Source organism: Scyliorhinus canicula, chromosome 17 (genome assembly GCF_902713615.1).
Source record: "Scyliorhinus canicula chromosome 17, sScyCan1.1, whole genome shotgun sequence".
NCBI classification, from domain to species: Eukaryota; Metazoa; Chordata; class Chondrichthyes; order Carcharhiniformes; family Scyliorhinidae; genus Scyliorhinus; species Scyliorhinus canicula.
The window spans coordinates 129,861,630-129,875,041 of record NC_052162.1 but is presented as its reverse complement, the minus strand read 5'-3'; the positions used below and the strand labels follow the sequence as shown (position 1 = coordinate 129,875,041).

Here is a 13,412-nt window from a genome sequence, read left to right as displayed (position 1 = left end):
CGCCTGCTGTACCTGCATCTGACCTTCAGTGACTGGTGTTCGAGGATAACCAGGTCTCGTGGCACATTCCCCCCTCCTAATTTATGGCCGTTCAGCCTATAGTCTGCCTTCTCGTTTTTGCGACCAAAGTGGATAACCTCGCATTTATCCACTTAAACTGTATCTGCCATTTGTTTGCCCACCCACTCAACTTGTCCAAATCACACTGAAGGATCTCTGCATCCTCCTCACAGCTCACCCTCCCATGCAACTTTGTATCTTCTGCAAACTTGACTCAAATATTACATTTTGTTTCCTCATCTAAATCATTAAGATACATTGTGAATATCTGGGGTTTAAGCACCAATCCCTGTGGTACCCCACTAGTCACTGCCTGCCAATTTGAAAAAAGATCTGTTTATTCCTCCTTTGTTTCCTGTCAGCCAACCAGTTCAATACACTACCCCTAATCTCATGCTCTTTAATTTTACACGCTAATCTCTTATGTGGGACTTTTGTCGAAAGCCTTCAGAAAGTCCAAATATACCACATCCACTGGCTCCCCTTCGTATCCTCCACTAATTATTCCAGTAGGTTTGTCAAGCATGGTTTCCCTTACGTAAATGCATGCCGACTGCCCAATCCCGCCAGTGTTTTCGAAGTGCTCTGATACTTAGAAGATTAAGAGATGACTGAATCAAAATCTTTGAGATCCTGAGGGGGTCTTGGAGAGGGTGTGGGTGTGTAGAGGATGATTCCTCATGTGGGAGAATCCAGAACTTTGGGGGGGGGGGGGGGGGGGGGATTTACTGTTTAAAAATAAAGGGTCAGGGCAGCATGGTGGCACAGTGGTTAGCACTGCTGCCTCACGGCGCCGAAGCCCAGATTCGATCCCGGCTCTGGGTCACTGTCCATGTGGAGTTTGCACATTCTCCCCGTGTCTGCGTGGGTTTCGCCCCCACAACCCAAAGATGTGCAGGGTAGGTGGATTGGCCGCGCTAAATTGCCCCTTAATTGGAAAAAATGAATTGGGTAGGGCAGCACGGTAGCATTGTGGATAGCACAATCGCTTCACAGCTCCAGGGTCCCAGGTTCGATTCCGGCTTGGGTCACTGTCTGTGCGGAGTCTGCACATCCTCCCCGTGTGTGCGTGGGTTTCCTCCGGGTGCTCCGGTTTCCTCCCACAGTCCAAAGATGTGCAGGTTAGGTGGATTGGCCATGATAAATTGCCCTCAGTGTCCAAAATTGCTCTTAGTGTTGGGTGGGGTTACTGGGTTATGGGGATAGGGTGGAGTTGTTGACCTTGGGTAGGGTGCTCTTTCTGAGAGCCGGTGCAGACGCGATGGGCTGAATGGCCTCCTTCTGCACTGTAAATTCTATGTGCAGGGTAGGTGGATTGGCCATGCTAAATTGCCCCTTAATTGGAAAAAAATAATTGGGTACTCTAAATTTATAAAAAATTTAAAAAAATAAAGGGTCGTCCATTTAAGACTGAGGTGAGGGGAATGTTTTTCTCTGAGGGCGGTGAGTGTCTGGAACTCTCTTTCTCAAAAGGCGACGGAGGCAAGTCTTTGAATATTTCCAAAACACAGGTGGATAGATCCTTGATGAGCAAGGTGGGGGTGAAAGGTCATTGGGAGTGCAGCTTCGAGGACACGATGAGATCAGCCATGAGGGGCCAAATGGCCAAATCTTTGTTCAGACCATAAGCTGTAGGAGCAGAAGGGGCCATTCGGTCCATCGAGTCTGCTCTGCCCATTCAATGAGATCGTGACTGATCTGATGTGATAATCCTCAACTCCACTTTCCCGCCATTGGGAATGATTGGCAACTACTTTATCACAGTCACTTGAGGCCAACGCTTCAAGCAGAACATTTTGCGTGTCTTTGAAGCGGTTTCTCTGTCCTCCACCTGGAACATTCTGAGAGTCAAGTGGGGATATACGGCGCAGTTTTGGTAATATCACTGGACAAATGCCCTGCAGATACTGGTTCAAATCCAACCACGGCAACTGGTGGAAATTGGCATAATTAATTTAAAGCCAGTCAGTCGTCGTGCCACGAAACAATTGTTATAAAAGCCCATCTGGTTTACCATAGAATTTTTACCATAGAATTTACAGTGCAGAAGGAGGCCATTCGGCCCATCGTTAGATACAGAGTAAAGCTCCCTCCACACTGTCCCCATCAAACACTCCCAGGACAGGTACAGCACGGGGCTGGTTTAGCACAGGGCTAAATTGCTGGCTTTGAAAGCATACCAAGGCAGACCAGCAGCACGGTTCAATTCCCGTACCAGCCTCCCCGAACAGGCGCCGGAATGTGGCGACTAGGGGCTTTTCACAGTCACTTCATTTGAAGCCTACTCGTGACAATAAGCGATTTTCATTTCATTTCATTTTCATTTCACGTCATTCGCAAAACTTACAGATCATCGGCTCCACGTTCTCATCTATATCATTTGTATATAATCACGAACAAGAAAGCACCTAGCACTGATCCCTGTGGTATGCCACTGCACACCGGCCTCCAGTCACTCAAACAGCCTTCTACCATCACCCTCTGTCTCCTATCACTAAGCCAGTTTTGGATCCGACTTGCCACGTTACCCTAAATCCCGTGTGCTTTTACCTTTATCTGTCTCCCGTGCAGGAAATCCATTTCAACCACATCAACTGCACCACCCTCATCGACACACCTGGTCACCTCAAAAATGCAATCAAATTTGTTAGGCTTGACCTTGTGGTGAATGTAACATTATAATCACACTGTATCTTTGTAAGCACAGTAGCGTTATCCGACCACTAGGGGGAGTAGCTCTCGGAATGCTCAGGAGCTTGTACGGGGCTCCACCCTTGGCTCCGCCCACGACTCCTCCCCCTAGTGCTGCTGTATAAATACCCTTGTCCAGAGTCAGCCTGCAGTTCACTGAGAGTTCATCAATGGGTAACAGGCTGGCTCTGTAGTAAGTCGATTAAAGCCTATATTCATATCGGAAACACGTGTCTGGTGAATTGATGGTTCCATCAGACCTCCCCCTGACAAAGCCGTGCTGACTGACCCTGATCAAAGCTTGCCTCTCCCAAGTGGAGATAGATTCTCGCCGTCGGTATTTGCTCCAATAGTTTCCCTCCCACTGATGTGGGACTCACTGGTCTGCAGTTCCCTGGATTATCTCTATCACCCTTCTTGAAAAGCAAAACCGTATTGGCTGCCCTCCAATCCCCTGGTACCTCCTCTGTGGTCCGAGAGGAATTAAAAGATTTGGGTCAGATCCCCTGTAATTTCCTCCTTTGCCTCCCCACCGCAGCCTGGGTTACAACTCATCCGGATTTGGGGATTCCTCCATTTTAAAAATTATAAATGTTTTTTCGAACACTTGAGTGATTCGCGCGCGTTTTCCAGCGGGCGTGATGACTTAGTCCCCAAAAGGGAGAATCCCGAGGTGTTCGCTCCACTGGGGTTTGACGGGCTTCCTGACCGAAACCCAGGTCAAACGAGCCACCGCACGCGGTGATCATGCGGTTTCACAACTACCAGAATATTGTGGATTATGTTTGTTCTCTTTGCGGCCTTGTCGTTCGTTCAACTGAGAAGATATTGTGTACAAGATAAAAACAACAACGCTATATATTCAGCAAAATCACATGATTGACAAGTAAAGAGAAGCATGTCGGGGGGGGGGGGGGGGTATATGTACATCGAGGTACTGGAGAGACAATAACGCTACATCCGTATGCCTGTCTTGTGCATTCTTTCATTTTTATACATTTTGTTTGTCCAGTACAGAGAGATTGAACAGACCCCCGGCAAGGGGCTGGGGGGGAACGGATGCGGGGGGGGGGGGGGGGGGGGGGGGGAGGGGTGCTGGGTGGCGCCCCTGTTGTTGTTACTTGCTTTGAGATTTCCCCACTTTAAGCTCGCCGAAACATCCAGTACCTCCTCACTCCCTATGTCGGACTGTTGGAGAACGTCGCAGTCCCTCTCCCTGAATTCTGTACCTGCATCTTCCTCCTGAGTGAAGACGGATGTGAAGTACTTGTTTAACACCCTATCAATGTCCCCTGGCTCCTCGTGCAGATTGCCCCCCTGGTCCCTTATGACCCCTACTCTTTTCCTGGTTATCCACTTCCCCTTAATATAATTATAGAACGTCTTGGGATTATCCCTAATCTTACCTGCCAGTGCTTTTTCACGCCCCCCCCCCCCCCCATTTGCTCTCCTAATTGCTTTCTTAAATTTACCTCCTGCACTTTCTATACTCCACTGAGGCCTCAGCTTATTGCTCCCTTTGTACCTGCTAAACACCCCTCTTTCCTTTCTTATCTAGCCCTGGATATTCGCAGACATCCAGGGTTCTCTGGGCTTGTTCCTTCCGCGTTTCACCCCAAAGGGAACATGTTGGATCTAAGCGCTTCCCTATTTCCTTTTCCATCGCCTCCTCGCTGCTCAGCTGTAGATGCTCCTTCAAGAAGTTGTTCCTAGTCTACTTTGGCCAGATCCTTCCTTATTTTAGTAAACCCTGCCTTCCCCCCACCCCCAATCCAAAACAGTTTTTTGCAGGCCACCTTTTTCCTTTTCCGTAACAATCATAAATTGCACTGTGTTGTGGTCGCTATCACTAAAATGCTCCCCCACTGCCACCTCGAAACCTGTCCGGTTCGTTCCCCATAATTGGATCCAGCACTGCGCCCTCCCTTGTTGGACCTTTTGCATGTTGATGTAAAAAAGCTTTCCTGAATACATTTCAAGAAATCCACCCTCCTCTAAACCCTTTAATAATAATAATCTTTATTGTCACAAGTCAGCTTACATTAATATTGCAATGAAAAGCCCCTAGTCACCACATTCCGGAGCCTGTCCGGGTCACTGAGGGAGAATTCAGAATGTCCAAATTACCCAACAGCACGTCTTTCGGGACTTGTGGGAGGAAACCGGAGCACCCGGAGGAAACCCACGCAGACACGGGGAGAACGTGCAAACTCCGCAAAGACGGTGACCCAAGCTGGGAATTGAACTCAGGACCCTGGCGCTCTGAAACAACAGTGCTAACCACTATGCTACCGTGCTTTACACTACTGACTATCCCAATTAATGTTGGGATTAATGTAAAGACTCATTATTACTTCACCTCAGTGAATTGTCTACATATGTGCTCCTCTATTGCTCGCTGACTGTTTGGGGGCCTATAATACACTCCCGGCAATGTGACTGCCCCCTTGTTATTCCTATGCTTTATCCGCAAAGCCTCATTTGCAGACTCTTCCAAGATATTGTCCTGTTATGGACCAGGGTTTAGAGAACCCCAAAGTGTATCATGGAGTTCACCTGACCCACAGCTTTTACTAGATTGTGGTATGGGGAGCACACGGCCCACTCTACAGGTGTGGTACAGCAGAAATGGAAAAGTATTTTTTAAAGCAAAACAATGTTTATTCTATGAATTCAAGTTAACCTTTTAAAAACATACAGTGAACATCTTAGCAACCATTAATTCAAATACAACCCCCAAAGAATACAACACTGAGTAATCCTTTAAGCTTTCCTTTTAACACCCATATGACTGAAAACACCTTTTACCAGAAGCACATCAGGTTAAAGTCACTACTGTTATTAGTTTTAAATCACCAGGATCGGTTTAGTCTTTAGGTTACAGAGAGAGATTCAGACACCTTCTGGCTGTGACTGCAGCTATCCAGCTCTGAAAAGGAAACTAAAACACACCCTGCAGCAAACAACCTAAAACGAAAGTAAAAAGCCGACAGACAGCCCAGCTCCACCCACTCTCTGACATCACTGCCGTGGTAAACACCCATTTCTTAAAGCTACTCTCACTGCAGATATTTATATACACGCCCATTTATAAACACTCATTTCTTAAAGGTACTCTCACATGACAGACCCCCACTGCAGAAACTGACTCCTCAATTCATGATGCAACACTGTCTCCCCTACTGTCTCCCCTCTCACACCCGACTCACCTGAAGATCCTATTGCCCCTCCCCCAACCACGTCTCTGTGATGGTATCCGCATTCCAGTTCCATGTGGTACAGAGTAAAGCCCCCTCTTCGCCACCCCAGTTATCAGCTCAATTCCTGTGTTGCCTTTGAAATCCTCTGTTCTCATTCCTTGCGACTGAATTGTTTTTTCCCCCGCGGCCTCCAGGTACCCGTCTGATCTCCAGTCGTTCGCTCGCAGCCGCCTGCCCGGCCCCTGGGATTCTCGGAGAGCTGGGAAGAGGATGAAGTTCCAAGTGCCGGAGACCTGGGACAGGCAGCTCTCGCTCCGTGGCAATAATGTGAAAGTCTGGGAGGAGCTGATAGGTACATCCGCGCGCCGGTTCAGGTGTCAGGATTTTGTATTGCCTCACCATATTCTTCCGAGCGCAGAATTGTTACGGGGCAGACGTGTCTGCACCGGCTCTCCAAGCGAACACCGTGATTTATTCTCGTTCCCCTTCCTTTCCCCCTGGACCAAAATTAACTGCTTCCCAAATTTGATGCCTCTTGTGCAGAAGGAGGCCATTTGGCCCACCGACCTTCTGAAAGAGCAGCCCACCTAGGCCCACTTCCCCATCCTCTCCCCGTAACCCCACAACCCCAACCCAACCACATCTTTTGGACACTAAGGGACGATTTGTCGTGGCCAATCCACCGAACCCGCACATCTTTGGACAGTGAGAGGAAGCCGGAGCACCCGGAGGAAACCCACGCAGACGCGGGGAGAACGTGCAGACTCCACACAGCCAGTCACCTAAGGTCGGAATTGAACCTGCGTCCCTTGGTATTGTGAGGCAGCAGTGCTGACCACTGTGCCACCGTGCCGCCTTGAACCTCATCTGCCGCCTGTTCCATCGACTTGCCCGTGTCCTGTCGAAGTTCGACACTGTCACATTGCTTCCAATTTTGAAATTGCGCTCCTGTACTCTTGAGGTCTAGGTCATTAATATATATCAGGAAAGATAACACTGAGTCCTGGGAAACACCTCTTCAAGTCTCCCTCCAGCCCCAGAACCACCCAGTTACCCTCAGCCTTTGTTTCCTGCCACTCAGCCAATCCTGCATCCGTGTTGCTGTTGTCCATTTTGCCCCACGAGCTGTAAGACCTCGAAAGCCTGTTGTGTGGCACTGTGCTGAGTGCCTTTTGGAAGCCTATGTACACCACGTCAACTGCATCACCCTCATCAATCCTCCTGTTACCACCTCTTCAAAAAGAAAACTCCAGCAAGCTGGTTGAACACAACTTCCCCTGAACAAATCCAGTCATGAGAAACCTCTTTCTCCAGAGAGTGCTGTGTATCCATACAATCCTCCCAGTGCAGGAGTCTTCCCATCAAATCTGCACCTATCCTCTGAAAGAGCACTCCACCTCGGCCCACACCCCGTCCTATCCCTGTAACTCCGTGCATTGATCATGACCAATCCGCCCAAGCTGCACATCTTTGGCCTGGGAAAAAAATCCACGCAGACACAGGGAAAACTCTGTGTACCATCTACAAGATGCACCGCAGCGACTCACCAAGGCTCCTTCGACAGCACCTTCCAAACCCACCACCTCTACCATCTGGAAGGACAAGGGGGCAGCAGACACATGGGGAACTCCACCACCTGCAAGTTCCCCCCCTCCGAGCCCCACACTCACCGCCCTGACTGGGAAATATATCGGCCGTTCCTTCATTGTCGCTGGGTCACAATCCTGGCCCTCCCTCCCTGACAGCACTGTGGGTGTTACCCACACCACACAGGGACTGCAGCCGGTTCAAGATGGCGGCTCACCCACCACCTTCTCAAGGGGCAATTTGGGATGGGTAATAAATTAAAACTGGAAGAGTGCAGAGATCTCAGGGGTTATAGGACTGGAGGAAATTCCAGAGATAAGGCGAGGTGGAGGGCATGGATGCACTGGAAAACAAGCAAACTCCACACAAACGGTCGCCCAAGGCCGGAATCGAACCCAGGCCCCTGGCACTGTTGAGTGTGCCACTGGGCCACCTCTTGGGATATCGTGGAAACACCCTGGAATGTAGATCCCGCCACCATGAAGAAATAAGTACCACAGAACCATAAAATCCCCACAGTGCAGTCGAAGGCCGTTCGCCCCATCGAGTCTGCACCGACCCTCTGGAAGAGCTAGGCCAACTCCCCCATTCTCTCCTCGTAACCCCACCTAACCTACACATCTTCAGACACTAAGGAGCAATTTATCATGGCTAATCCACCTAACCGTCTTTGGACTGTGGGAGGAAACCGGAGCACCTGGAAGAAACTCAGGCAGATACGGGGAGAACATGCAGACTCCGCACAGACAGTGACCTGAGGCCAGAATTGAACTGAGTGAGGCAGCAATGCTAACCACAGTGCCACCATGCCGCGATGCACTTGAGGGAAAGCTAGATGAACATTTGAAGGGAGAAGAGAATAAAAGGATCTAATTTTGATTTTGAACTCCAATGCTTTTCTAATTCTCGTCCTTTTCCAGTGCATCCATGCCTTCCACCTCTCTTTATCTCTGGAATCTCCGCCAGTCCTATAACTCCTGAGATCTCTGCACTCTTCCAGTTTTAATTTGCTGCTCGTCCTAATTGCCCCTTGAGAAGGTGGTGGGTGAGCCGCCATCTTGAACCGGCTGCAGTCCCTGTGTGGTGTGGGTAACACCCACAGTGCTGTCAGGGAGGGAGGGCCAGGATTGTGACCCAGCGACAGTGAAGGAACGGCCGATATATTTCCCAGTCAGGATGGTGAGTGTGGGGCTCGGAGGGGGGGAACTTGCAGGTGGTGGAGTTCCCCATGTGTCTGCTGCCCCCTTGTCCTTCTAGATGGTAGAGGTGGTGGGTTTGGAAGGTGCTGTCGAAGGAGCCTTGGGGAGTCGCTGCGGTGCATCTTGTAGATGGTACACACACTGCTGCCACTGTGCGTCGATGGTGGAGGGAGTGAATGTTTGTGGATGGGGTGCCGATCAAAGCGGGGCTGCTTTGTCCTGGATGGTGTCGAGCATCTCGAGTGTTGTTGGAGCCGCACTCATCCAGGCAAGTGGAGAGAATCCCATCACACTCCTGACTTGTGCCTTGGAGATGGTGGACAGGCTTTGGGGGGAGTCAGGAGGTGAGTTACTCCCCGCAGGATTCCCAGCCTCTGACCTGCTCTTGTAGCCGCAGTATTGATGTGGCTGGGTCCAGTTCAGTTTCTGATCAATGGTAACCCCCAGGGTGTTGATCGTGGGGGATTCAGTGATGGCCATGCTATTGAATTCAGCCTCTTGTGCAACCACCTCCTCCCCCCAATTTTGATCGCTCCGCCATTGGTGCCTTTAGCTGGCGGGGGTCCCCGAGCTCTGGAATGTCCTCACTAAATCTCTCTGACCCCCAACCCCTCCCCCACTCCACTCTTGCTTCCTCACGGGTGCTCCTTAAAACTCTCCCCATTGTGCCAGCGTTTGGTCGCCTGACTTGGTGTTATACTCCTGTGAAGCACCTTGGGATGTTTTGTTACGTTAAAGGTGCCGCATAAATGTAAGTTGTTAGTAACAGAAGAATTAGAGTAGGCCACTCGACCCTTCGATTCTGCTTCGTCAATCAGTAAGATCATGGCTGATCTGATTGTAACTTCAATTCCACATTCCCGCCTACCCCCCCCTCACTAACCTTTCACCCCCTTGTTAAAGAATCTATTCAAGGGCAGCACGGTGGTGCAGTGGGTTAGCACTGCTGCCTCACGGCGCCGAGGTCCCAGGATCGATCCTGGCTCTGGGTCACTGTCCATGTGGAGTTTGCACATTCTCCCCGTGTTTGCGTGGGTTTTGCTCCCACAACCCAAAGATGTGCAGGGTAGGTGGATTGGCTGCGCTAAATTGCCCCTTTAATTGGGGGGGGGAAAAAAAATTGAAAAAAAGAAATTTTATAAAAAATCTATTCAGCTCTGCCTTAAAAATATTCAAAGATTCTCCTTCTGCCTTTTAAGGAACAGAGTTCCGATATTCTTGCCCCTTTGAGAGAAGAAATTTCTCCTAATCTCTGTCTTAAATTTTTTTTTAAACAGTGACTCCCTAATTCTGGATTCCCCACTGGAGGGAAGGTCCTCTACGACCACCGAGTTCCAGGTCCCTTCGGGATCTTAAAGGTTTTGATCAAGTCGTCTCACTCCTGACTGGATACAAAACTAACCTGTCCAACCTTTCCTCATAAGGCAACCCACCCATTCTTGGCATTAGTCCAGTATACCTTCTCTGAACTGCTTAATGCATTTACATATTTTCTTAAATAAGGAGACCAATACTATACACACTGTGGTCTCACCAATGTCCTGTATAACTGAAGCATAACCTCCCTACTTTTGTATTCAATTCCCTTCACAATAAACAATAACATTCTATTAGTTTTCCTAATTACTTGCTGTGTATACTTTTGGGCGGCACGGTAGCACAAGTGGATAGCTTCACAGCGCCAAGCTCCAGGTTCGATTCACCGCTGGGTCACTGCCTGTGCGGAGTCTGCACGTTCTCCCCGTGTGTGTGCGTGAGTTTCCTCCGGGTGCTCCGGTTTCCTCCCACAGTCCAAAGATGTGCAGGTTAGGTGGATTGGCCACGATAAATTGCCCTTAGTGACCAAAAAGGTGAGGAGGGGTTATTGGGTTATGGGGATAGGGGGGGAAGTGAGCGCTTAAGTGGGTCGGTGCAGGCTCGATGGGCCGAATGGCCTCCTTCTGCACTGTATGTTTTATGTACTCGCCTTTTGTGATTCATGCACCAGGACACCCAGATCCCTCTGCGTCTCAGAGCTCTGCAATTTCTCACCATTTAGATCATAAACTTCTTTTTTATTCTTCCTGCCAAAATGGACAATTTGCCCATATAACCTCCACTTGGCAGATTTGTGCCCACTCAATTCACCCATCTATGTCCCTTTGTAGCCTCCTTATGTCCTCTTCACAATTTACCTGTCTTTGTGTCGTCAGGAAATTCAGCAATCGTATCTTCAGTCCCTTCACCCCTTTTCAAATTTGAATCTTTGAACAGCACGGTAGCACAGTGGTTAGCACTACTGCCTCACAGCTCCAGGGTCCCAGGTTTGATTCCGGCTTGGGTCACTGCCTGTGCGGAGTCTGCACATTCTCCCCGTGTGTGCGTGGGTTTCCTCCGGGTGCTCCGGTTTCCTCCCACAGTCCAAAGATGTGCAGGTTAGGTGAATTGGCCATGCTAAATTGTCCCTTAGTGTCCAAAAACAAAAGGTTAGATGGGGTTATGGGGATAGGGTGGAGGTGTGGGCCTGGGTGGGGTGTTCTTTCCAAGGGCTGGTGCAGACTCGATGGGCCAAATGACCTCCTTTTGCACGGTAAATTCTATGATACAACTCGTTTATATAAATTGTAAAAAGCTGAGGCCCCAGCACTGATCCACTTGTCGCATTGTGCCAACCAGAACAAGACACATTTATGCCAACTTTGTTTCTTGTTAGCTTGCCAATCTTTAATCCATGCCAATATGTTAGCCCCTATACCATGAACGTTTACTTTCCGCAATAACCTTTGATGTGGCACCTTATCAGATGCCTTCTGGAAATCAACTGCAGCACATCCACCGGTTCCCCTCTACCCAAGGTACCTGTGACTCCTCCAAAGAACTCCAATGAATTGGTTCAACATTCTTTCCCTTTCACAAAACCATGTTGACTCTGCCCAATTGTCGTGAACTTTTCTATGTACCCTGTTGGAACATCTGTGATATATAGATCAACATTGTGATGAATGGGCAGCACGGTAACGCAGTGGGTAGCACTGCAGCTTCACGGCGCCGAGGTCCCAGGTTCGATCCCGACTCTGGTTCTCTGTCCGTGTGGAGTTTGCACATTCTCCCCGTGCTTACGTGGGTTTCACCCCACAACCCAAAGATGTGCAGATTAGGTGGATTGGCCACACTAAATTGGCCCTTAATTGGAGAAAATAAATTGGGTACTGTAAATTTTAAAAAGAACATTGTGATGAATGTAGGAATTTCAGATAGATGGTATTATATAACTTTGGTGCAGTAAGGATTAAATGCCCGGGTTAGTGTGTGTATGACTGCTGCAGTCATGTTTCTAAAAATCCTGGTTTGAAAAGCATCAGACTTTTTGGGGACAGGTGTTAGAGATGAATGGAATTTTGTTTATATAAACAAAGTTCCCTGGGGAGTAGATAATTCGAGATATTGTGTTTAGCTTTGTAAGATACCAGGGACGAGAAGGGGAGAGCCGGGGGGGGGTGGGGGGGGGGGGGGGGCCATCGCTATGGGAAGCGGGTCAGAAAAGAAGGGATGACCCGGGGCGAGCAAGGGACAAGACATGGCTAATCGACAGGGAGTAGGGACGGGTCGCTCTGCGACCCGATTGATCACGTGGAACGTAAGGGGGCTGAATGGGCCGGTCAAAAGATCAAGGGTCTTCTCACACCTGAAGGGACTGAAGGCTGATGTAGCAATGCTGCAGGAGACTCATTTGAGGGTAGCAGATCAGGTCCGCCTGAGAAGGGGGTGGGTGGGACAGGTGTTCCACTCAGGCTTGGATATCAAGAACCGGGGGGTGGCGATTTTGGTGGGAAAGAGAGTGTCGTTTGTGGCGGCAGAGGTGGTGGCAGACAAGGAGGGCAGGTACGTGATGGTGAGGGGTAGGCTGCAGGGAGAGAGTGTGGTACTGGTAAATGTGTATGCCCCGAACTGGGACGACGCGGGTTTTATGAGGCGCCTGCTGGGCCTCATCCCGGGACTGGAGGCAGGGGGCCTGATCATGGGAGGGGACTTTAATACGGTGCTAGACCCTGGGCTGGATAGATCGAGTTCCAGGACGAATAGGAGGCCGGCAGCGGCAGAGGTGTTAAGGGGGTTCATGGAGCAGATGGGAGGGGTAGACCCATGGAGATTTGGTAGGCCTAGGGCGAGGGAGTATTCTTTTTTCTCCCACGTCCACAGAGTGTACTCTAGGATCGATTTTTTCGTATTGAACAGGGGGCTGATACCGAGAGTGCAGGACACGGAGTACTCGGCCATTGCGATATCGGACCATGCACCACATTGGGTGGACGTGGACATGGGGGAGGCGCGGGACCAACGCCCGTTGTGGCGCCTGGATGTAGGGCTGTTGGCGGACGAAGAGGTGTGCAGAAGGGTGAGAACGGGCATTGAGAACTATCTGGGTACGAATGACACAGGTGAGGTGCAGGTGGGGACGGTCTGGGAGGCCTTGAAAGCAGTGATTAGAGGAGAGCTGATCTCCATAAGGGCACACAGAGAGAGGAAGGAGAGGCAGGAAAGGGAGAGGCTGGTGGGGGGGCTCCTAGAAGTAGATAGGAAATATGCGGCGGCGCCAGAGGAGGGGCTATTAAGGGAGCGGCGTAGCTTGCAGGCCAGGTTCGACCTACTGACCACTAGGAAGGCGGAAATGCAGTGGAGAAGGGCGCAGGGGGCG

The 13,412-nt window shown here is 49.9% G+C and overlaps 1 protein-coding gene across 1 annotated transcript in view; it reads left to right on the top strand.

The window, feature by feature from the left end:
• tep1 (telomerase-associated protein 1) overlaps window positions 1-13,412 on the top strand; it is a 49,060-nt gene that overhangs the window by 25,457 nt on the left and 10,191 nt on the right. Inside the window, exon 9 of the mRNA XM_038774379.1 lies at window positions 6,146-6,303. Coding sequence (XP_038630307.1) covers window positions 6,146-6,303 — 158 coding nt within the window. The remainder of the gene's footprint in view (window positions 1-6,145; window positions 6,304-13,412) is intronic.